This window comes from Leptopilina heterotoma, unplaced genomic scaffold (assembly GCF_015476425.1).
Source record: "Leptopilina heterotoma isolate Lh14 unplaced genomic scaffold, ASM1547642v1 Lhet_87, whole genome shotgun sequence".
NCBI lineage: Eukaryota > Metazoa > Arthropoda > Insecta > Hymenoptera > Figitidae > Leptopilina > Leptopilina heterotoma.
The window spans coordinates 306,618-329,167 of record NW_025111190.1 but is presented as its reverse complement, the minus strand read 5'-3'; the positions used below and the strand labels follow the sequence as shown (position 1 = coordinate 329,167).

The 22,550-nt window shown below is 26.1% G+C and overlaps 1 protein-coding gene across 7 annotated transcripts in view; it reads left to right on the top strand.

Moving 5' to 3' along the window:
* LOC122511548 (protein Gawky) overlaps positions 1–21,158 on the top strand; it is a 94,420-nt gene extending 73,262 nt beyond the window's left edge. For all 7 annotated transcript variants that reach the window (XM_043626869.1, XM_043626875.1, XM_043626874.1 and 4 more), the window contains 2 exons: positions 1,965–2,292; positions 18,826–21,158. In XM_043626869.1, the coding sequence (XP_043482804.1) occupies positions 1,965–2,292; positions 18,826–18,839 (342 nt within the window). In that variant the 3' untranslated portion in view covers positions 18,840–21,158. The remainder of the gene's footprint in view (positions 1–1,964; positions 2,293–18,825) is intronic.
* Positions 21,159–22,550: the final 1,392 nt, after the last annotated feature.

Below are 22,550 nucleotides of genomic sequence, written 5' to 3'. Positions count from 1 at the left end.
ATTTAATATTAAAAATAATGGATTTATAGATGAGTTTTAGTTAAAAACATTAAAACAAATTTAATTTTTAAGCAATTACAAATGATAGCAGAAATTCAATTATTTTCAAAACTAATAACATTCTTCGTTGAAATTCGATTATTTTCAAAAATTTTAATAAAATTCTACGCAAAGATTTCATTATTTTCATAAGTAATAAAAATTTGTCATGAATTCAATTATTTATTAATTATTTTCATAAATAATTATTCAATTTTTTTCATAAATAATTATTTAATTATTTTCATAAATACGCAATAAAATTCATCGCAGACTTTCAATTATTTTTAATGGAATTTTAATAGAATTTCTCGAAAAATGTAATTATTCTTAAAAATGTTATTAAAATTTATCAAAAGAATTTAATTATTTTATAAACCTTTGCTACAATTTAAGTATTATTTTCAATACATTTTAAATTAAATTTCTTCAAAGAATTAAATTATTTTCAAAAATTTTAATAAAATTCTTTGTAACAATTCAATGTTTTTCAAAATAATTACAATAAAATTCTTCGTAGAAATTTAATTAATTTCAAAAATGTATCAAAATTAAATTATTTTCAATGTCTACTATTTCATTCAAATTTCACAAGAAAATTCAATTATTTAAAAAGAAATTTTAATAAAATTCGTCTCAAGAATTTAATTATCTTCAAAAGTAATATAATTCTTCGCAGAAATCCAATTATGTTTAAAAATTTACCAAAATTCTTGTCAGAATTTAAATTATCTTTAGAATAATAAAATTTTTCTCCAAAATTCAATTATTTTCAAAAATTTTAATATAATTCTTGGCAGAATTTCAATTATTTTTAATATAATTTTCATCAAATTTCTCTAAAGATGAAATTATTCTTAAAAATGTTATTAAAATTTGTCAAGAGATTTCAATTATTTAAAAAATTGTTGATAAAAATTCTTTATGAAAATTCAATTTTATAACATTCAATTATTTAATAAAATATTTATTTTTCTATTTGAATAATTGAATTCTCGTAGAATTTTCTAATAAATATTGATTTAAAAATTAATTTCAGTTAAAATTGTAAATTATAATTGAATATTGAAAGCATTATAGCGTGGATTTTTAGAAATAATTGAATTTTCAAAAGGTTTCAAATTAAAATCTTTCAGGGTGGCCACACGTCAATAAAGTCAGTAAAGTCAGAGAAATGTCAGAGAAAAAAATATTTTGTCAGTAAAGTCAGGGAAATGTCAGGGAAATTGATAAAGTCAATCTTGTGGCCACCCTGTCTTTGAAAATTTGAATTTTTCATACTTTTGACTAGGAATTCTGTAGAATTAATTTTTTGACAAAGTTTAATTGAAATTTTTTAGAAATTATTTAAAGTTTTCATTTTCTAACTTATTTAATTGAAGAATTTCCGAAAAATCGAAATTTCTTAAAATTGAATTGTAAACAAAGATTTTTTTCAAAAATTATTTTTAAAAAATTGACTTAAAGAAGAATTTTAGTTGAAAATTCTAGAAATAGATAATCGTAATGATGAAAATAATTTTTGAAGAAGTTACAGTAACAAAGTAGCAAGTTTTAATTATTGTAAAACATGAAGAAAGCGATCACTCCGAGTCTTCGACTCGGAATGATCGATATCTTCATGTTTTATAATAATCTTCTTTTTTTTACCTAATATTCTTCTATATTATTGAATTTGAAATTTTTGAAAATCTTAATTTCTATATGAAAAAATAATAATGATTAAAGATTTATTTAAAAATGAAGTTATTGATGTTTTCGAATAATTTTCGTTTTAAAAACCTGGAAAAATTCCGTTTTTTAACCTGGAAAAGTCAGGGAATTTGAAAAGAGCAAAAGCGTGACAACCCTGATTATTGTGATCCTTGTAATAATTATCTTTCCACTTTCGTTGAAAAAAACTAATAATTGTAAAATATTTTCAGGCTCAAGGTGCATTAAACAATTGTGTCCTCGGCAATACAACAATATTCGCAGAATCTCCTGGTGACAGTGAAGTTCACACTTTATTGCAGCAGTTAAGTCACGGCGGTCAACAGCAGACAAGCGCTTCAGGCAATAGCGGTTGGGGTCTTCGACCAACGAATAAAACAGCTCAACCACCAGACACTTGGGGCGGCAGTTCCAGTCAATTGTGGGGCGCTCCACCATCGAGCAATTCATTATGGAGCAACGCTGGACTTGACAGCAGCGATCAACAACGAGCAACTCCAAGCTCACTCAATTCGTACTTGCCCGGAGATCTTCTGGGAGGTGAGTTGATGTAGAGTGCAAGACACTTGACCCGAATACTCAGCATGTAAGACAATTTTTTGTGCGACGCAAAAAGAAGGAGAAAAGGACCGTAAAATCTAATTCGAGTCCTTTTCAGAAAATCATATAGCCAAGACACTGTTCGATTTCCTTTGTCTTCTGTGTGTTTTTTTTTGCCAAGATTTTCTTCGCAAAAAAAAGAAAATGTTACACCGATCGTAATCGACTTTTGTGTAATTCAAACATTCGCGAATTTTTTTTTTTTTTTTAATTTATAGCGACTGTTTCTCGCGACGCTCTTTTAAAAATAATTGCGTTACGCGTGGAACGATACAGTCCAAGAGTCTTCTTCTCGAAACGTCAATTACATACACGATTATAGGGACGCAAAAAAGAAAACAAAGTTACTTAAATTTAAGGTACATCCACCACATGAAAGAAAGGCCCCCCACTCACCTCCCCGAAATATTACACAAACGGAAATGAAACAAGTCACAAAGAACCGGCTAATTTACGACACTCATCTACTTACTATGGTTAGATTTCATTTTTCCGATTGTGAAATAAAGTGGTGGATATACTTTACTGTTTCGATGGAAGCTACTGTACCGCTCTACTCGATATTTTTTCTCTTTTTTTTTTTTTATTTTTTATATAGCTCTAAATGAAAGTGTGACGATAATGAATAAAACATTCTTTTTTTTGAGAGAGAGAGAGAAACGAGAGAGAAGTGCAAGGGGGTTTCCATTTAGAGTCCAAGGCCAAAGGTCTCTGATCGTGTCAACGAGTGTTCCATTATAATTTTTTTTTCTTTGCTGGATAGTTTGAAGACTGCAGCGAGTATCAAACTTAGACTGTATCAATCTAATCAAAAGAAAGAAACCTTAAACAAGCATTGACGTCGCTGTCACTACCGGCTCAGGTGTGTCGAATCAACGACCAAACAAAGAAAAGTGAAAAGAAAAGTATAATTAATAAAACTTAAATCTAGCCGGTCGGACAACGACGCAACGATACCAAATGTTATCGCAATAACGTAAATTTTATTCTATATTAAATCTAAATGCCACCTGTCGTGCCAATGTCCAGTGTATTTCTGTACCATTTATTAATGTAGAGTTTAATTGATATTATTGAACGCGTTAAGCGGCGGGGGAAACGATAAAAAATAACAAATATTAACTAAGAGAAAAGAGAAAAAAAATGAAAAATGAAAAAAAAGTAATAATAATAATGTTGCGCTTGAATTTGAGTCAAGTAGTGGTGGCATTAAGTACTGGCCGGTATAATATTAGCGCTATGCCTTCCTACGAAGATCACTTTTACGAAAAAAAACAAAAACAAAGGGATCAAAGGTTGCAACGTGAGAATTTCCAATTATTAGAATGACATATTAATTAACAAAAAAGAAAATTAATTTTTCGGGATATATTCATTTATATTTTTGACGTGGACAAAAATCGATTTAATTGAATAGAACATTATTTTATAATTTTTTATTAATATATACAAATATATATCTATATATATATATAAATTCTCGAAAAAAAATATCAATTTCTAATTAATTCGCTCAGTGTCAGTAGACACCTAATTGACTGATTAAAGAAAAAATTTTCTTCATTCTCACATGTTACTTTGTAACTACTAAAAAAAAAATTTTTTTTCCTTTTAATTATTTTTACAAAATAAAAAAAAACTATTTTTAATTATCAGAGAGGAATTTTCTCGTTTCGTCCAGTCAGTTAAAAAAAAAGAAACGAAAAACATTTTTTCCTGGAAATATTTACATTTTAACACAAAAAAAAAATTAATAAATAAACAAATTTTTTGCAAATATTGAAAAAAGATTGTACTGCTGTACAAATAGTAGCATTGAAAATGAAGTTAATTTTTTGTTGATAAAAAAAAATAAGAATTGAGTTAAAATTGAATTAATTGATGATTAAAAAGAAAAATGATTAAATTATTAAATTTTTCAATTTAGTAGAAAATAATCAACGCCGCCTATACACGTCGTTCTTGTAAATATATAACAATTTTCTTACGTGCATATAAATATGAATATTATTGTATAATTGCATTAAGTGTTTTAAAAAAAAGTGCACACGTTTTTTTTATTTTTTTTTTATTTGTTTTTGCTTGGGGTAAAAAATATTTTTAAAAATAAAAAAACGAAAAATACACTTGGTAATGTGTTCGTGAGTGCATCACAAAGTACTAATTTCTAAGTACTTTATACATAATTAATTGAAATATATATTATATATATAAATTATATAAATATATATTATTACTATTATGATGATTATTATTATTATTATCATTATTAATATTATTATCATTATTATTATAATTATTATTTTTATTATAATTATTATTATTTTTATTATTATTTTTATTATTATTATTATTATTACTATTATTATTATTATTTTTATTATTATTATTATTATAATTAATATTATCATTATTATTATCATTATAAAGATAATATAGAAATGATATGAATTTCACAAGCAACCTTTATTCCTGTCGCAAGAATGATAATTCACAATTAAATCCATATTATATGTATAACGACTAATGAGCTCTTAGAAATTGAAAAAAAAATCTAATGGCTCTTTATAGATGTAGGTGTTAAGGTACCGCGTAAGTGTTTTAACTATATTTTAATGTTGATAAAGGTCAATATAAAAAAAAATTGCCTGATCGAGTCGTGCGAAGGTTGTAAGGTTTCTTTCAAATAGTAAAACAAAAAAAATAACATTTCGCGTTTTCAACTAATTAAAAACGCGACTGGATAGATAACAAAAGAAAAAAACAACAAAAAAAAGTAAGAAAATAATAGCACGTGAGAGTAAAGTATTTGAGTGCGTGGCCGCTCGTGGATGAGATATATTTATTGATCGAATCAAAGACGATGATTAACCTTTCTCAGAGCAAGTAGGAAGATATTTGTTGTGATAATAATATTGAATTTAGGCACTTAGGGAGTCTCTTACCAAGAATTAACTCTTTTACCAACGTTCAATTGATAATTAATGAATTTAAAGAAAAAGTTAATAATTAAATAAGCGGTTGGCAGAGACGTTGAGAAAAAGCGAAAAAAGAAAAAAAAAAGGTAGGAGGAGGTGACTTGATTTACTTTCGTAATTTTAAATTCAGTAATGAAGGAATAATTATAAATTTTACTAGAATTGTAAATTTTGTTGTTATTTTTGTTTTTACAAGGAATATTTAATTTTGTGAGAGTAAATTAAAGGTGAAAAAAAGGAGAAAAATTGTAAAAATTAATTTTACTGTCTACAATATTCAATTTACTGTGTAGTTTTGTATCTAATTTGTTTGATCTGATTGATTTTGCTTCGTTTTGATAGAAAAATAGTTTTTTTTTTAATAATTATCTTCTTCTTTTTTTAATCTTCAATACCTCCTCCAAGTTCACGTAGATAAATATTATACTTTTTAGTATCGATTAAGGAGAGGAAACAATACGATTTTTAATATTAATATATTTATAACGAGCTATTAGTTTATTATCTGTTTTATTATCATTTGATTAATTTTCTAGGTTTTACCCTCTTAGCGAATGTTGTTTCATTATTGAATGTTGTGAAATATATATGCGGGTAGCTTGGCATGCGCTGTATGTTACACACAAAAAAATTTTACACACAAAAAAAAGTAATAATGAAAAACAATACACAAGTACACTTGAGAGAAAAAAATCCACCACGTAAAAATTACACACCACTTCTCTGATTTTTTTTACAATAATTTTGTCTACTTTTGTATATATTATTTATATTTTGTAAATTTTTTTTAGACTACACTTTAGAGGAAAAAAGTATTTTGTTTTTGAAAATATTTTATAATTGTATTTTATGACAGTATTTTGTTGAGTTTTTTTTTTTTTGTTTCTTTGTTAGAAAAAAAACAATCGATCAATTTTTTAATGCCAGAGAAGAAAAGTTGGTTTTTTTATTTTTACGTGGAACATTTGCACAAAAAGAATACCATACACGTTGATGTTACATTGGAATCAATCATATCATACAAGATCTCAAAAAAAATTTACACTTCGAATATTGAAAAATGATATTTTAATATTATAATTTAATATTCAGTATCAATATTAAGAGAAAGGGAAATATTCGAAAGTTGTAAATTTTAATATTTCTAATAATATTTGTGCATAATGAGAACTTGTGATGCTCATCTCCAATGTAAACAGCTTCTAGAGAAAAAATTGAATAAGAAAAAGAAAATAAACAAACGTGTCACAAAATGGAAAATAACATTTTTAGATAAAACAAAAAAAAATTACGAATTAAAGCAAGTAGGGAATTGTGGTATGAATTTTTTGGTATATACCACCAGTGAAATCCAGTTTTCCATTAAGCGTAAATTTTTTAAAAAGAGATAACGAATTGTCAAAAAACAAAATATTAAAAAAAAGCAAGAAAGCAAAACACATTTCACTCTCCTATTTTTCGAAAACTCTTCGAATATCAAAGCTAGGTTCGATCGCTTCTTTTTCTATTAAAGACCAAAAGGAAATAGGGGGAATTTGGGATGCATCGGTTTTTAACGAAGAAATGAACAAAGTGACGGTTAATATATAATGTCGAGGGTACGACCGTAATCTATATGCATACGTATACAATATTGTAATTTAAAAAAAAATAGCGTTTAAATGAAAAAGGAAAAAAAAAATACCCGCGTTTCGTGCACTACACTTAAGGGTTTAGGGGTTTCGGAGGCGAGGGCGGTAATCTTAGGGTTTAAAAATTAATTTAAGGATTAAGGTTTGAAAAAAAACACACCTACAATGTGATATTCTCGTGTCTTGTCTGACGAGAGACGTTGTTCTAAGATTATAAAATAGTTGGCGTTTGTCTTGTAATTTTTAAGGGACTATTTAAACACCACACATACACACATTCACTCACACACTTACAAAAATACTACATTTCGCGGCATGAAACATAGAAAAGAGTTGGATACTTGAAAAACTAAAAATTTCGAGGAAGTGCGTCTTTTTCTGTAAATTTTACTTTTCCCTCCCAGATTTATTATCAAATCTCACTTTCCGATTTAGAGCAGCATACTAGTTTTTTTTGCAGACTGTTAACCGTTTATTAGTCTTTAGGATCTGATTTCACATGCCATGTTAGTCAGTAAGTGTTTTCCGTTTAGTATTTTATTATTAAAAAAAAAAAAAAAATCCGCCAGCACAAATTTCGTGCACGTGTTCGTTTAATGTGTTGTTTTATATAAACATTCGCTTGGTTTTTCGTCATCTTAATATTGTCGCATTACTTTTCTTCTATTGCGACTTTCGAATTGGAAAAAGGAAATGAAAAAAAACTCCAGTAAATCACCGAAAGAAACTGCCTTTTTTTCTGGTCACGCCATTTTTTCCTTCTTCTTTTCTTTTCAAAATAACGCATAATTTGTGTGCCATTTACTGGAGATTGTTTTTTTTTTAATGTGCAAATTTTATTTCTTTTTTTCGTATACGTCACTTTTTTTTCTACGTCAAGAAAAACACTCTCTTTGCAAAAGTTCTCTACCAAAAAAAACACCCTCCCCCTCACTCTCTCCCCCCCTTCTCCAAATCTCTTACAAATTTTTTGGTCGTTTTTTAAATAAACGACACTGCTCAAAATACGACCAAATAACACGAGCTAAAATTAAACGTATATAATTAATCGACGCATAATTTTAGGCGTTTAAACGGGTTTTTTTGTGATGAGAAAAATTCATCTTTTAATCTATAAAGAATAAAAAAAATGTATATTTATAGATAAGATGTGTCGCCTTTTCCTTTCTTTCTTAATATTCGAATTTTTCTCGCGAAGTCGAAACTATATTTTTTCGTAAATAATAATAATAATAATCATTTTAAGTTTTTAGTCATAGATATTTATATATAAATATATATACATATATATATAAAACAATGTGATTGGTAGAAGTAAAAGTGACTTTGTTAAAATGATAGAAATTGATTTTTCGATAAAACGAATAGAAAATTTTTTTTTCTTTTTGTTTGAAGAAAAAAAATTTCGGAAAATTAATTTTTTTAAAAGAGTCTCAAAAACAAAAATTCTTCCACAGATGCGTTTCTTTTGTGTCCATAATTATTGTCGATAATAAATAAGGTATAACAATTAATGTAATTTGTTATTATTTATATAATGTATAAATTACTGTGTTGTTAATAATACTCAAATTGATTATTGAACGAAACCAACGACTTGAATTATAAGGTGTTATTTATGATTGTTATTTTATTTTTTAAATCTCGCGATTGTGATTGAAATGAAAAAAAAAAGAATAAATAAACGCATTTGTGGTCAAATGAGACTTCTTTTTTTTTTTGACGGAAAAAAAAATTTTTTTTTCTGCAAAAAAGAAGCCTTTTGGGCTTCGATCTCAATCTATGTGTTCTGTGTATAAAGTCTTTTTTCTTTCAATATTTAAATGCCTCAAATCTTGACCAATAACAATGTTTATTTATAAATTTGAAGAAAGGACTAAAGGAAATCAATTTGTTTTTTTTATGTTATTGGTTAAAATAATACTGTCAATATTAGTCAACAAAAAAAAAAAATTATTTAATTATTTGCTATCAATAATAAACTATTACTACTACTTACCATTATTGTTACATACTGCGACTGTTACTTCTAAATAATACGTATATTATCCTAATTCTATATTTCATTGCGATATTTTCAACTACCGTTGTTATTTATATGTGTGTGCTTTGTACGGTACCTTAATTTTTTCTGGTCGTTTTTCCTCTCTTTGTTTTTATTTACATATTATACGTGTTAAATTATTAATGTGCTTTGCTAAGTAAAAAAAAAAATTAAAAAAAGGAAACGCGAGAAAAGACGCTTTCTAAACGAAGACAAAAAAAAATATAACTCAAGTATTAAATCGATCTCTCGCGCGAATAAAATTGTATTCAGGGGAGCAAGGGGGGGGGGAAATAGTTCTTCCAAATTGAGGCGCATCGAGATGATAACCAAAAACCAACGATGGTGAACTTTAAAACAAAAAATGAAAATAAAAAAAAAGATAACACATTCATCGACGGCGGATTGATTTTAGTTCAAATTTAGTATTACGTAGGTGTGACTAACGAAATAAATTTTATTAAAAAAAAGGAGAAAATCAAGAATATACGTGAATCCTAGTTGATAAAGAGTAAAATAATAAAAAAAACTAATAAGTAACATATAAGGGTATTTATTTGTAGTAAGCGATATGATATATATAAAATAAATATATATAATTAATTCGGGATATATAACGGATAAGTGAAAAATATATTATATACATAACATATATATAAAAAGATAAATAAAATAAAAAATATATATGTATACACTGATACGCGTACACATCCACGATAATAATAATAATAATATTAATAATAATAATTTTAATAATAATATTCATATTATGTATATTTTATCGAAACGTTTATTTCTCGAAATAGGTTTTCGCACTTTTTATTAATTGTCTTTTTCACGCTCAACACAAATTAGACAGAAAAAAAAATTATACACACATTCACAAAAAAAAAAACACTTGACAAATTTTTCTTCATAACTTGCTTTTCCTTTCTAAGTCGTAGGTTTTTGAATGAGTGTTCATTCCAGGCTGAAATTCAGTCGGCATTAAAAAAAATAATAATAATTAATCAGAGAGAGTGAGAGAATGAGGGTAGAAAAAAAAGCTTTTTAAAAAGTTGTGACCCGATTCGTTTTCGCCTCCGAAAGAAAAAAACGCTCCTTGATGGAATCGCGCTACGATTTCGCTCCTTTTTTTTATATTGTTGTTTTTTTTTACATAGAAAATCGAGTCATTTGCTAGCGGGGGGAAAAAGGAATCAGTTCCTTTTAGAGGCCTGATTTTTTTTGTGATAGAGATCGAAACCCAGGAATCTGCGTTCGAGGCCTAAGTGTTTCAGTATTATAAAAGTATCAATAGGGACAAATGCGGATGAAAATCGGAAAAAAATCTAATTGATTCGTCAATAACAATTTTTTTTCTTCTCTTCAATTTTTTTCGTTTTAATTAATTTTTGATAAATTATTAATTAATTTTGTCTGATCGCCTTTTGTTAAACGCTTTCTTAATGACGTTTTTTTAATTCTTGCTGTTTTTGTATTTTTTACTCTCTTTGCCTTTTTTTCATGAAAAAAAAGAATTTAAAAATTTTTAAAAATTGTTTTTTATTGCAAATCATTAAAAACGTGCTTTTTTGAAATTTAGAAAATTGAATGTAGAAAAAAATTTATTTGCTAAATCGAATTGTCTATATTATTACGTATTTCTGGCGAAAGCGACAAAAATCGGAGGGAATTTTTTTGAAGAATTTTTATCAAACTTGAAACATTTTCGATTGGGGGGAAAAAATAAGAAGAAACTTGCAACTCTTAACCTGTGATCTCAAATTTATCTTTACTTATCAAAGATATTAAAAGTGCATCCATTGTGTCAAAGAAAAAAAAAAAAAGTGTCAAAGAGAGTGGAAAAATATCGGTCTCTGTACCTGACATTCAAAGAGATAAGTCGAAAAATCGATTTCTTTTTCAACTTCAATCAAAATGTTTCATGTTTGTCAAAAAATAAAAAAATTAAGACGCGATTCAACGAAAAGAAAAAGAAAGCATATAAATGTCTTTTTAGCGAACTACCTCAGCATTTTTTCTACAAAATAAATCGGAGAAAAGGAGAGAGAAAAACGTAGAAAGCGATATTCAGTAAAGGAGCTTTTTCATAGTTACGAAATGGTGGGAATTAGAAAACAAAAACAAAAAAAAAAAATAAAAAGGGGGCGAGAACCGAAAATCTTCATTTTTCGGGTTCGCCACGTGCAATAAAATAGTCCTTGCTATTTATATTACCCACTATATACTTAAATTCAAGTCGCTAAGCTTAAGTTTCGATCTATAGGCATTATACTTTGAAAAAAAGCAATTTCTTCTTTAGAAAATTTTACTTCTTACGTAGGATTTTCTTTCAAATATTATATATTAATAATAAATATATATATATCTGTCGCAGTAAATAATAAATTTAATTAAATCGAGTACAGAAAAAAAGTTAACAATTAGATGGGAGGGAAATAGCGAAATCTTATCACTGCTCATTCGAAGCCAAAAAAAAAAAATGAAGAAAAAATGGAGGAAAAAAACTCCTACGAGGGATCAACAATAAAAGAAAAATATCAATATCGAACATATTTTTAGATAATATTCTAACCCAGCGAGAAAGTACGTTATTAAAAAAAAAACCGCGCAGGGAAAATGGTCATAAGGACTAAATTCTGGTAAATTTCATCTCCACAGTTTTCATACAAATTTTTTTTTTATTTTTTTAAATTAATAAAAGAAATTTTCTCTTTTTTTTCTCAAGAACCAATTTTTCCTTTGATAAAAAAATACATAAATCGTGATGATAATTTAAACTAAAAGAAAAATCCAACAGACTAAAATTTCTTTTTTCTAAGATTATTTTTTGAATCTAGTCCAATTTTTCAGGTTAATGAATTTTATGTAATTGAAAAAATTCGAAATTTTATTTCGAAAAAAGCAGAAAAAAAACACTGTGGAAAGAAGAAATCATTTCGTGAGATAGCTAGTTCGATGATAATATATATTTCCTTCTTTGTTTATTAATTAAGAAAAAAGACTTTTTTTGTAGAAACACAAAATATAAACGCACTTAAGCACACAGTAGAGGTAAAAGGAAAATACATTTTTTCGAGATACAAATGAGGGGTGTGAAAATGTTAGAAAGTAAAAAATAAGTGAAAGAGTGGTTGACAGAGACGAGGGGAGGGCTGAGACTTAGCTTTAGTTTTTAATTGAGAAAAATTCACACGAATTATTAAAGAAGAAAAAAAGAAACGCACCCAAAAGCGTCGATTTTAAAATCGCAATCTTTAACAAAAAGAGCGTACAATTCGTTCTTGGTATGATAATTATTCTTTTATCATTCAAGATAAATAATAATTAGTTTAAGGGCTAATTGTGTAAAACGAAGTATGTTAATTATTTTATAGGCTCTATACTTATAAATCTCATTTTAATAATAATAATAATAATAATCAAAGTACACGGTAAAGCTTTAGGGAATGAATATTCGCGAGAGCGGCACACTGTGTATAATCAGTTACCGCGAGGAAAAAATTAAAAGAAAAAAAAAACTAAAATATCCGGTGACAGCTTGAAAAATTTCCAAAAGAAAAATCAAAGAATATGGATCTGAATTAGATCAGAATTGCCAAGTACATACATTAAAAAAAAAATCGAAGACAATTGTGAAAAAAGTATATATAAAAATACGAATTTCGAAAATAAGGTATTTAATAATAAAATAGAAATGTAAAATTATCAAGAAAAAAAAGAATTAAAAAACTAGAATTAAAAGGCATCTTTAAAAAAAATTGTTAAAACTGAATAAAAGGCTGAGAAATTTACAAAAGTCAAAATTGGGAAATATATTTACCAAAAAATGAAAAACAAGAAATGAAAATTTTCAAGTTGATTTTTGTGAAAGACGAAAAAAAAGTCGCGAGTGTCGCTGTTCCAAATCGTACAATCTAGTGAGCTACTGTACTTCGGAAAATCGTTATTCATTAAAAACGTCTTTCTGGGGCATTAAAACGAATAAAAAAATTAATTATACCTGGCCGCTGTTCTTCCTATCGTAATTCGTAAAATAAAGTTCTAAAAAATAATTTTTTGACCAATGACAAATAAAGGCGAGGCGAGAGAACCAAGTGTTTTACCCACCCCCTTATCTCTTTCTTTATAACTACATTCCTGAGAATTTATTATTTTGCTCTGGAATAATATTTTCAAATAACCAAGAGTGTACTTTATGGGAAAGAATAATTTTTCTTTTTAATCAAATACACGAGGTTCAATCGCCCGCCAAGCCAAATTGGGTCTCTCGAGGCTGTGAAGCATTATTAATGGCAGAGGAAACACATCTCGACCTCGGCCAGTAGAAATGACGCTTTCTTTTTTTTTATTATTGTATAATTAAATTTAAACAAAAAGAATTAATTATCGTAATTGTAATTTTTAAACACTCGCGTGATTAATAATAATAATAATATGTGAGTGTACAGTAATTTGTATTTATGTGAGCGTAGAATTAACATTCAAGTAGTTTCTTGGTCTTTGAATAGAAAAAAATTTATTCAAATCTACTACTCGATTGTAAATTCTAAACTCATCATTAAAAAAAATAAAAAGAAAAATCGTAAGAAATCTTCCATTAGAATTTTTGCGCGAAAGTAAAAAAAAAAAAAAAAAAAAAAAAAAAAAAAAAAAAAAAACTGATAAATATTTAAAAGACGAGAGGGGGAACTAATTTTTTAGGTACTCAAGCTGTTCCCACCATACGCTTAAATTGTGTTGCCAATCGTGTTATAATTAATTAATTTTTAATCGAATGAATATGAAACTAAAAAAAAAGAAACTACGAAAAATCATCTGTATTTCGCACGCATTTTGCGATTGTTGTTTCGATTTCTTCTCTCTAATATTCTATACATGTAAATGTATTTTGCCTAGGATATATATATTATATATTATATAAATATTGCTAAACAATTGTATGTTAAATCACTTAAATTTTTCTCTCCTTTTCTTTATTTATTTCTCTCGCTCTCTTCCTCTCCTTTTGCAATTTGCAATATTTCTCTCTCTTTTTTTTTTCTTTCTCAGTATTGGAAATTAAATACTGTTGATTTTCTTTTATTCATTTTTGATTAATTAAAATTTTTATTTTAGTTGATTAAATTGAAAAATTTAATTAATTGTTTTTAATCAAATAAATAAATTAATTAAATTGATTAAATTCAATTAAATAAAATTGAAAATCAATTAATTTAATTTAAATTGGAATTCAATTGATATTCAATTAATTAAATTCTATTGAAATTTAATTAATTTAATTAGAATTCAAATTAATATAATTAAAGAATTCAATTAATTTAATTAAATAATTCAATTAATTGATAAGAAAATATTACGGGCTAATTTTGTAAAAAAAAAACGGAAAGCTAGTGTGAAGCTCTTTCTTTTTGAATTATATAAACCACACAAAATCTAATTCCAATTTTCGTGTTTTCCACTATTTTCGAGTATTCTTCCACTTTACACATTGAATTTCTCAGACGATTTTATTGAGTCGTATACTTTTCTTGTCAATTTTTTAGTCACCGATTCATCTTCCGCTGAAGAGAGTTCTCATAAAAATATTATTCATTTTTCTCTAAAAAGTCTCTTCCAAAAGAGCAGTTACTCTAAAAAGCTTTCCGCTTGTCAGGACGATTTTGAATTTTGTCATTAATTTTTTAAATCTGTTATTAAATTATAAAATAATAAAAAAAAGAAAATAATAAATAAAGTAATTAATAAATTAAATAATTAGTAAATTGACAACTAATTGAATTCAATATGATTTTTTCTTCAATTAGTAAATATTTTTTCATACTGTTTTAAATATTATTTTCTGCTAATTTCTTTTAATGTTATTTTTAATTATTTTAATAATGATTATTTAATAACTAAATATAATTCGGAAAATAAAGAGTATGCAAAAAATAAATTTTGTATTATTTCAATAATTAGTTAAAAAAAAGAGGAGGGAAAAAATTAAAAGAGAGAGAGAGAGATAGACAGAAGGAAAGAGGTGATGATGAGATAATGAAATAAAGATAGAGAGAAAAAGGGAAATTCCATGTTTCAGTGCCTAAGTAATAATCATAGTTTGTAATTTTGTAAATCAAAGCAAGTGTACGAGTGGAGCGTGGCCTTTTTTGCTTTCAGTATATTAAACAAAAAAACGTATATAAACGAAAAAGATAAAAGTAAAAAATTAAGTGAGTGCGTGTGTATCGTCTTCAAACTTATCGCACTTTGGTGCTCCGTTATCGAAACTCGCTCATTCCGAAGGGTCTCAATATTATACATATATATATATACACAATACGTAATCTCAAATTTTTTTTCGAAAATTTGTATGCAATTTTATTTTGACTTTTTTCTAAATGCCAATCGTAGCATTGTTTTGGGCTAGTCTTTTTCTTTCAATTTCTATACTCGATTTTTAGCTGCCATAAAATGAATTTCTATTCTTTATCCTTTGGATCTCATTTTTACATTTTTTTTTCTTTTTTTTTAAATAAATTTATAAAGTACATATTATTTAAAGTACAATTATCGAAAGTTTAGATTTTACAGGGTATAAATATTCTCAAAAAGTAAAAAAAAAATATAATATCTAGTGAATGGTTGAAAATATTTTTTCTTTATAAAAAAAAGAATTTCTCGTTAAAACTACTTTTTGCTGGATTAAAAATTAATTCTTATTATTTCTAAATTTTAAATGATTAAGTTTTTTGTTCCAAATTTTAATATTTCTTTTTGTTACAATTTATCTGTACGAAATGTACAATACAAAATTGTTAAATTGTAGCGAATGTTTTTTAAATTGATTAAACGAATTTTGTGATTGTCGGCCAGTATTTAAAAAATAGAATGAAAAAAATTATTTGTAAGTATTCCGAAGAAATGAAGAAATCGATATTACTAGATAGAAGAAAAGAAATTAAGATCTTTTATTTAATATTATAAATTATAAATTGTAATTATTAACTGTAATTATTAAATCATCCAGCAAAGTTGGTTTTTTCAAAAATGAGAAATTATCCCTTCGTGTAGTGTTCGGGTCGCGATCGTGTGGTTTTTAATCAGTTCACGCGACTCCTGTCCTCTAATCACTTTGCATGTTGTTGAAAATTGTTCATTTATTTGCAAATATTCTCAAAAAAAAAAAAAAATCTCCGATCTGTATAAATATATTGAAATGTATTTTTAGAAATTTACATTTCTTTAATTTTTCCACTTTTCAAAAAGTGAAAAAAAATTTTTTAATTCTTAACATTGTATAATTCAATAATAATTCCTGTTTAAATAATTTGATTGGATAAATTATTTTTTTAATAAAGTCAAACTGTAAGTTTTTAATGACTAAAATGTAAGTTTTTAATAACTAAAATGTAAGTTTTTAATAACTAAAATATAATTTTTTTACTAACAGCAAAATATAATTTTGTACGAACTGTAAAGTGTAATTTTTAAACCAAAGTGTAATTTTTTTAGCAAAATGTAATTTTTTACCAAAGTTTATTTTTTGTGGCAAAATGCAATTATTTAATAAGATTAAAATGTAAATTTTCCATTATGTCAAAATGTAATTTTTCAGTAAAGTTAAAATGTAATTTGTTTAATTGTATCAAAATGTAATTTCAAACAGTTATTATTATCGAATTTATAAAATATTGATGAATATTATTTTTTACAGAAAAAATCTAAAGATTTTTAACTAATTTTTCGAGACTATTTGGAAATAAATAGAAAATTTTTCAAAGAGCCTGCCTGAATCTAGTCCTTAAGTAAAAATATTTAAAAATTCATGCACCTGCGTGCACAAGGCTTGTGCGTGAATTATATTTAAAAAAAAATAAGTACTATCGATAAGAGAAAAAAAACAGAAAAAAGCAAAAAAAAAAAAAACAGATTTTTAGATTATTCGTCAAGTGACCTTATATGGAGCCCCTTCACTTATGACCTTCTCTTTTCAGAAGGTTAATCAAGAAAAAAAACCCTGCTTCCCTCCTCAACCCTCAACCCTATCTCTGTCAGCACGCCCGTGATTTTAGAAATTCCGCGCGAGTGAGTGAAAAATAAATAATACGCCACGAGAGAATTGAATCATTGACGAATACTCGAGGGCTTTAAAAAAAAAAATGTTAAAAGGAAAAAGAAAAATAGCCTGGAATTTTAGAGAGAACTTTTTCCAAATTTTTTTCCAAACTATATTCCCAAAAAAAAATTTGGAAAGCGCTCGATTTAGAAAAAATGTCATTTATTTATTTAAAAATATTTTCTCGTGTGTAAATTCGACCACTCTACTTGACGGTGTTATTAAAATAATCGAGAAATTTTCGTGTCAAATATCAAAGTGTGATTCAAAGTCCACATAATTGGACGATCCTTGGGAAAGGTGCGCATTTTTCTTTTAATTTTCTTCCTTTCATTTCTAGTTTAATAATAATAATAATCTCTTTCTAAGACGTAAACGTAAAGAAAAAATAAAAAAAAACAAAAAAAAAATCATCCCCGAAATATCGAACGCGATATTCGGGCACGCGTTCAATTTTAGAGCTGTGACAAGGTATGAGAGAGAGAGAGCGAGAGATCTTAGTTACGGAATATATTTAGAATTCGACTCAATTTGTCTCAATAGTTGAGGCATAATTATTATTTAAATAATAAGAATTATATTTAAAATAAAAAAAAGAGGGGAATAACACTGTTGTTCTTTCCACTCTGAAACGAATCTGTGAAGCGCCAACATCCCTCTTCGTATGTAAAAAAAACTATACACTAATACATTTCAAGAAAAAAAATAAAAAAGCAAAAAAAAAAAAAATGTACGATAATATAGATTGAAAAAAAGCGAATGAAAATATATTATATATATGTATACACAAATAACGATAATATAAAAAGTATATTTAATCGATAATACGATATATGAATATATTATTATTACTATTATTATTGCTACTATTAATATTATTATCGTGAGTATATTATTAATATGCCAATTACATAAAAAAGCGAGTATTAACGATGATGATGATGATGATGATAAAAAAAAAACCAAGTACAGCACCGTAAGGTAAAAAAAATACTGATTAGGGTCTCTATATTATGTGTAAAACTGTGTTGTGAGCACTAGGCTATTTCTCTCTCGTAGTTAACTAGATTTTTAATGGCTTAGACTAATTAGTTTATGAACGTATAAATAAGTAATAGATCTATAATAATTATTCTTATTCTCATTAATTAATTAATTGTCATCGATGGTTTATAAAGTAACAGTGGATCCCCCTTGTATACACGATACAAATACACAATTTACACTCACACACAGACTTAGACACATATTTAGATGAGAAAAAAAGGGAAAATTCGATACATTTTTTTCTCAAAAAGATAACAAAAAAAAAAAAAAAAAAAAAAAAATTAGTTGATAAAATAGTGAAACATAATATATATGCGAGAAAAAAAAAGTAAATTTAAGATGTATCGGTAAGAAAAATAAGCGCGATTTCCTCATGATACCAGAGAAAAATTAGTAAGAGGGTTAGAAAAAGAAAAACTACAATCAGTTTCTCATGGGGCGCGCTATTGTTCCCGGGGTAAGGAGACGCTTGCGATTTTCAACTGTTAACTCGACTTTTTACCTATTTTTCGTTAAAAAAAAAATGAATATTGAAATTGCGTGTGAATGCCAAAAATTTCGACCAAAATAATGTTTTTTCGACATTCCATAATAATATTTTGTTTCGCACTACATATATTTACTGTTTCTGAAAAAATTTTTTGATATTTTCTTTCTTTTTTTTGTTTTTAGATGTGTATGCTTGAAAAGTATCATCTCATGAGTTGGTCGAAATTTGATTTTTTTTGGTAGAAAATGAGAAAAAAAAACATCGTATTCAACGGCGATCCGGAGAATCATAAAAAAAAATTGCTCAGGAGCTTTTTCTTAAACAAAAATTTCTCATTTTTATGAGCGGCACTTTTTTCAAAACACCTTCTTTGAGGCATGTGGCACATAATCAAATTGATCAAAAAAAAAAAAAAAAAAGAAACAAATTGAATTCTAATGAACTGTATAGCACAGTCAAAGACATCGAAAGACTGATGGATGTTTAGATTTTAACTCTGAAAAAAAAACCGCAGAACCTCACAGGGAAATACTTCCTTGACTAATTAATGACGAAACTAAAAGACGAGAGAGAGAGAGAGAAGAAGAAGAAGAAGAAAAGAAGAGAGATTCTATAGTGATCGCCGTCATTAGCGACTTTTTTCAAAAAACAAATATACCGATTCTTCCGTGTGACCAGTCATTTGTAAAATTGGACCTGAGCTCTCGACGCATGACTGTCAAAAAAAGAAAAAAAAATTTTTTTTTTCCATTTTCCTTTTATCGATACGCGCGAATGCTCATGTGGACCTAGTGGACCTTATACATACATATATAAATTTAAGACTGTTTTAAGCCATAGAACTGATATTAACAATTATTATCCAAGTCAATGAAAGGTGTGGGAATGGAAAAAATGGGAATTCTATACTTAAACGAATGTTTATGAAAGTATTTATTTTATTTACGTATATTAGTAAGGCTCGTTTAGAGAAAACAACCGAATGGGAAGGGAAAAGGGGGTGGGCGGGGGGTGAAGATTAAAAAAAAGTAGGCTTCTTTAAATTACGCACAGTGTCTTAAGGCTGGCCACCCTGTGTCTTTTCTTTCTCAAAAAAAAAAATATCCAGCACACACACACATAAACATACACTAATTTATTCCTGTAAAACTCATCTAATTCTTTTTTTTGCTAATATTATTAGGAAAGTGAAAAAAAAATCCTTATTGCTAATATTATTAGGAAAGTGAAAAAATTCTTATTAGAAAAAAAAAACATTCTTAGGACAGGAAAAAAATACACATGGAACTCTGAATCAGTAAAATTAATTCACGCTGTTTAAAAATGAAAAAAAAACCAAACTATAATTTATTCTAGCTTGTAATCCGTAAAAAAAAATCTGCACCCTAGTGCCATTGAAAGGATTCCATCCACCAAAGATCAATTTTTAGTCTTGCTTTTCTGTTTTATTCGATACTTTCTCTTTTTTTTTAATGGGGAAAAAAAGGATTTCAAGTGGAATAATTAAAAAAAACAAAGGCTTGAAATTAATTTTAATGTCTCAGAGAATCCTTTCTACCTTGTTTCGTGCAATCATAGAATTAGTTAGATTTTAAGAGAAGAAAATAGAGCCTTCTGGGCAGGGACGGTTTCAATAAATAAAAAAATATATTTGTAGGAAAAATTTACTTAGTTTTGAAAAATGAGAATGTAAAAATATTTTTTTTTTGGAAAAATTTCTCCTCGTGCTCGGAAGACAAGAAGTTTTCGTTTAGTCTGATGTCCGTACAAACTGATAATGTTCCTTCTTTTATTAATATTTTTTTCGATAATTATATATACATATATATGAATATATATTTATATGTAAAAAATTATTCTCGTTACTCGACTGCTGTTATCCTCATATCGACAAAATCCTCTCCGAAAAAAATTAAATGAAAAAAACATTTTTTAAATTGTAAAGAAAAGAAATCATCGACTCGAAGTTCGCTCTCTAGCAAGTCGAGAAATGAGGTGACTAGTCGTGATTGCTTAGTTATTATTATTATTATTATTAATTATTACTATTATTATTATTATATTATTTTTATTAATATTAATATTATTACTATATTTATTATTATCGTATTATTAATTAATTTTAAACGCTCTCCTCTGCTCGGCTTAATTTTATTCATGAGCCTCTTCTTGTCGACCGAGCGAAAATTAGTAGAAAAAAAATTCCGTTTTTAGTGATTTTTCAACTGTTTGAACTGAAAGTAAGAAAAAAAAGTGTTTAAAATAATTTCTCTCGAATTCTTCTCAAAATATGGGAAAAAAATTGTTTTAATCATTTTTTTTTGCGATTTTAAATCCCGAAAAAATTTTTAAATAATTTTATCTGGAAAGAAAACCCTGCTCGACGATCTCTACTGGGAACAGTTGAAAATCGCCAACGAGGTATTAGATACACACTCCAAAAACCTCAACGCAAGGCCTTAATATACTTATCATAGTCGTATTAAATGAAATATGGATGCATATTACGTAAAAACGAATGTAAAAGAAAAAAATAGGAACTTGTAAAAAATCTCTTCTCGCCAAGCATCGAAAAATCTGTTACTGATTTAAGTTTTAAAAAGAATGAAAACAAATAATTGTTCAAGCACTTCAATTGAATGTCGAATGGATTTCAATTTTACTGAAAAAATGATTATGAATACAATTCAATTTGAATATTTTAATTATTTTATTTCTTAAACATTTATTTTTTGAACTTTTAAACATTTTTATTTTCAATTTTTTTCCACTTTATTTCATTTTTTTTTCATTTTTTTCAATTGTATTTTATTTTTTCAATTTATTTCAATTTTTCCCATTATTTCAAGTCTTGGAAACTTTCAATTCGAACGATCAGAATAAAATTGGATTGGAAAATTAAATTAAGATTACATTCTAAAAAACAATTCAATTTAAAAATTTGTAATTCACAATCAAAAATTTAAAATCTGAAAAAATTCAATTCAATTGAAATACTTGGAAATAAAATTGAAAAATAGAAAAAAATCAAATTAATAAATTTTTTCAAGTGTCGAGAAATCAATCGTTTACGATTAAATTAAAATAAAAAATTAAATTCAAATAAAATTCTAAGAAAAAAAAAATTAATAAAGATTTTGAATTGAAATTCAAAGATTTAAAATTGAAAAGAAATTGAATTAAAATTTTAAATCGAATAAATTAAAAAATATTTAAATGGAATTGACTTTTTTCAAGTATTGAAAACTTTTAATTCAAAAGTTCGCTATTGAATTGAAATTAAAAATTAAATAGAGACACTAAAAAGACAATTCAATTTAAATTATTTTTAATTGGAATTCAAAAAATTGAAAATTTGAAAGAATTCGAATAAAAATTTCCAATAAAACAATTTTCAAAATTGAATTGACTTTTTTAAAGTTTTGGAAGATTTCAATTCAAACGTTCACAAATGAATTAAAATAAAAAATTAAATTTAAATAATATCCTAAAAAAACTTAAAAAGGTTCTTAATTGAAATTCAAAGATTTCAAATTTGGAAGAAATTGAATTAAAATTTGAAATCGAATAAGTTAACAAAATTTTAAATTGAATTTTTTCAAGTCTTGAAAAATTTCAATTCGAACGTTCACAATGGAATTGAAATTAAAAATCAAATTAAAATAACTTCTAAAGAAACAATCAAATTTTAAAGACTTTGAATTGAAATTCAGAATTTGAAAGAAAATAAATTTCAAAAATTGAATTCACTGTGCCTAAATGTTCAGAATTGAAATTATTCGCTAAAGTTCAATTGAATTCAATCGAAATGCTAAAGCGCGATTAAAACAATCATTACCAGGGACAGATTTTGAGAGCGGGGCGCAAAAAATAAAATTTAGATGTAAAAAATAATACCAGAAATTAA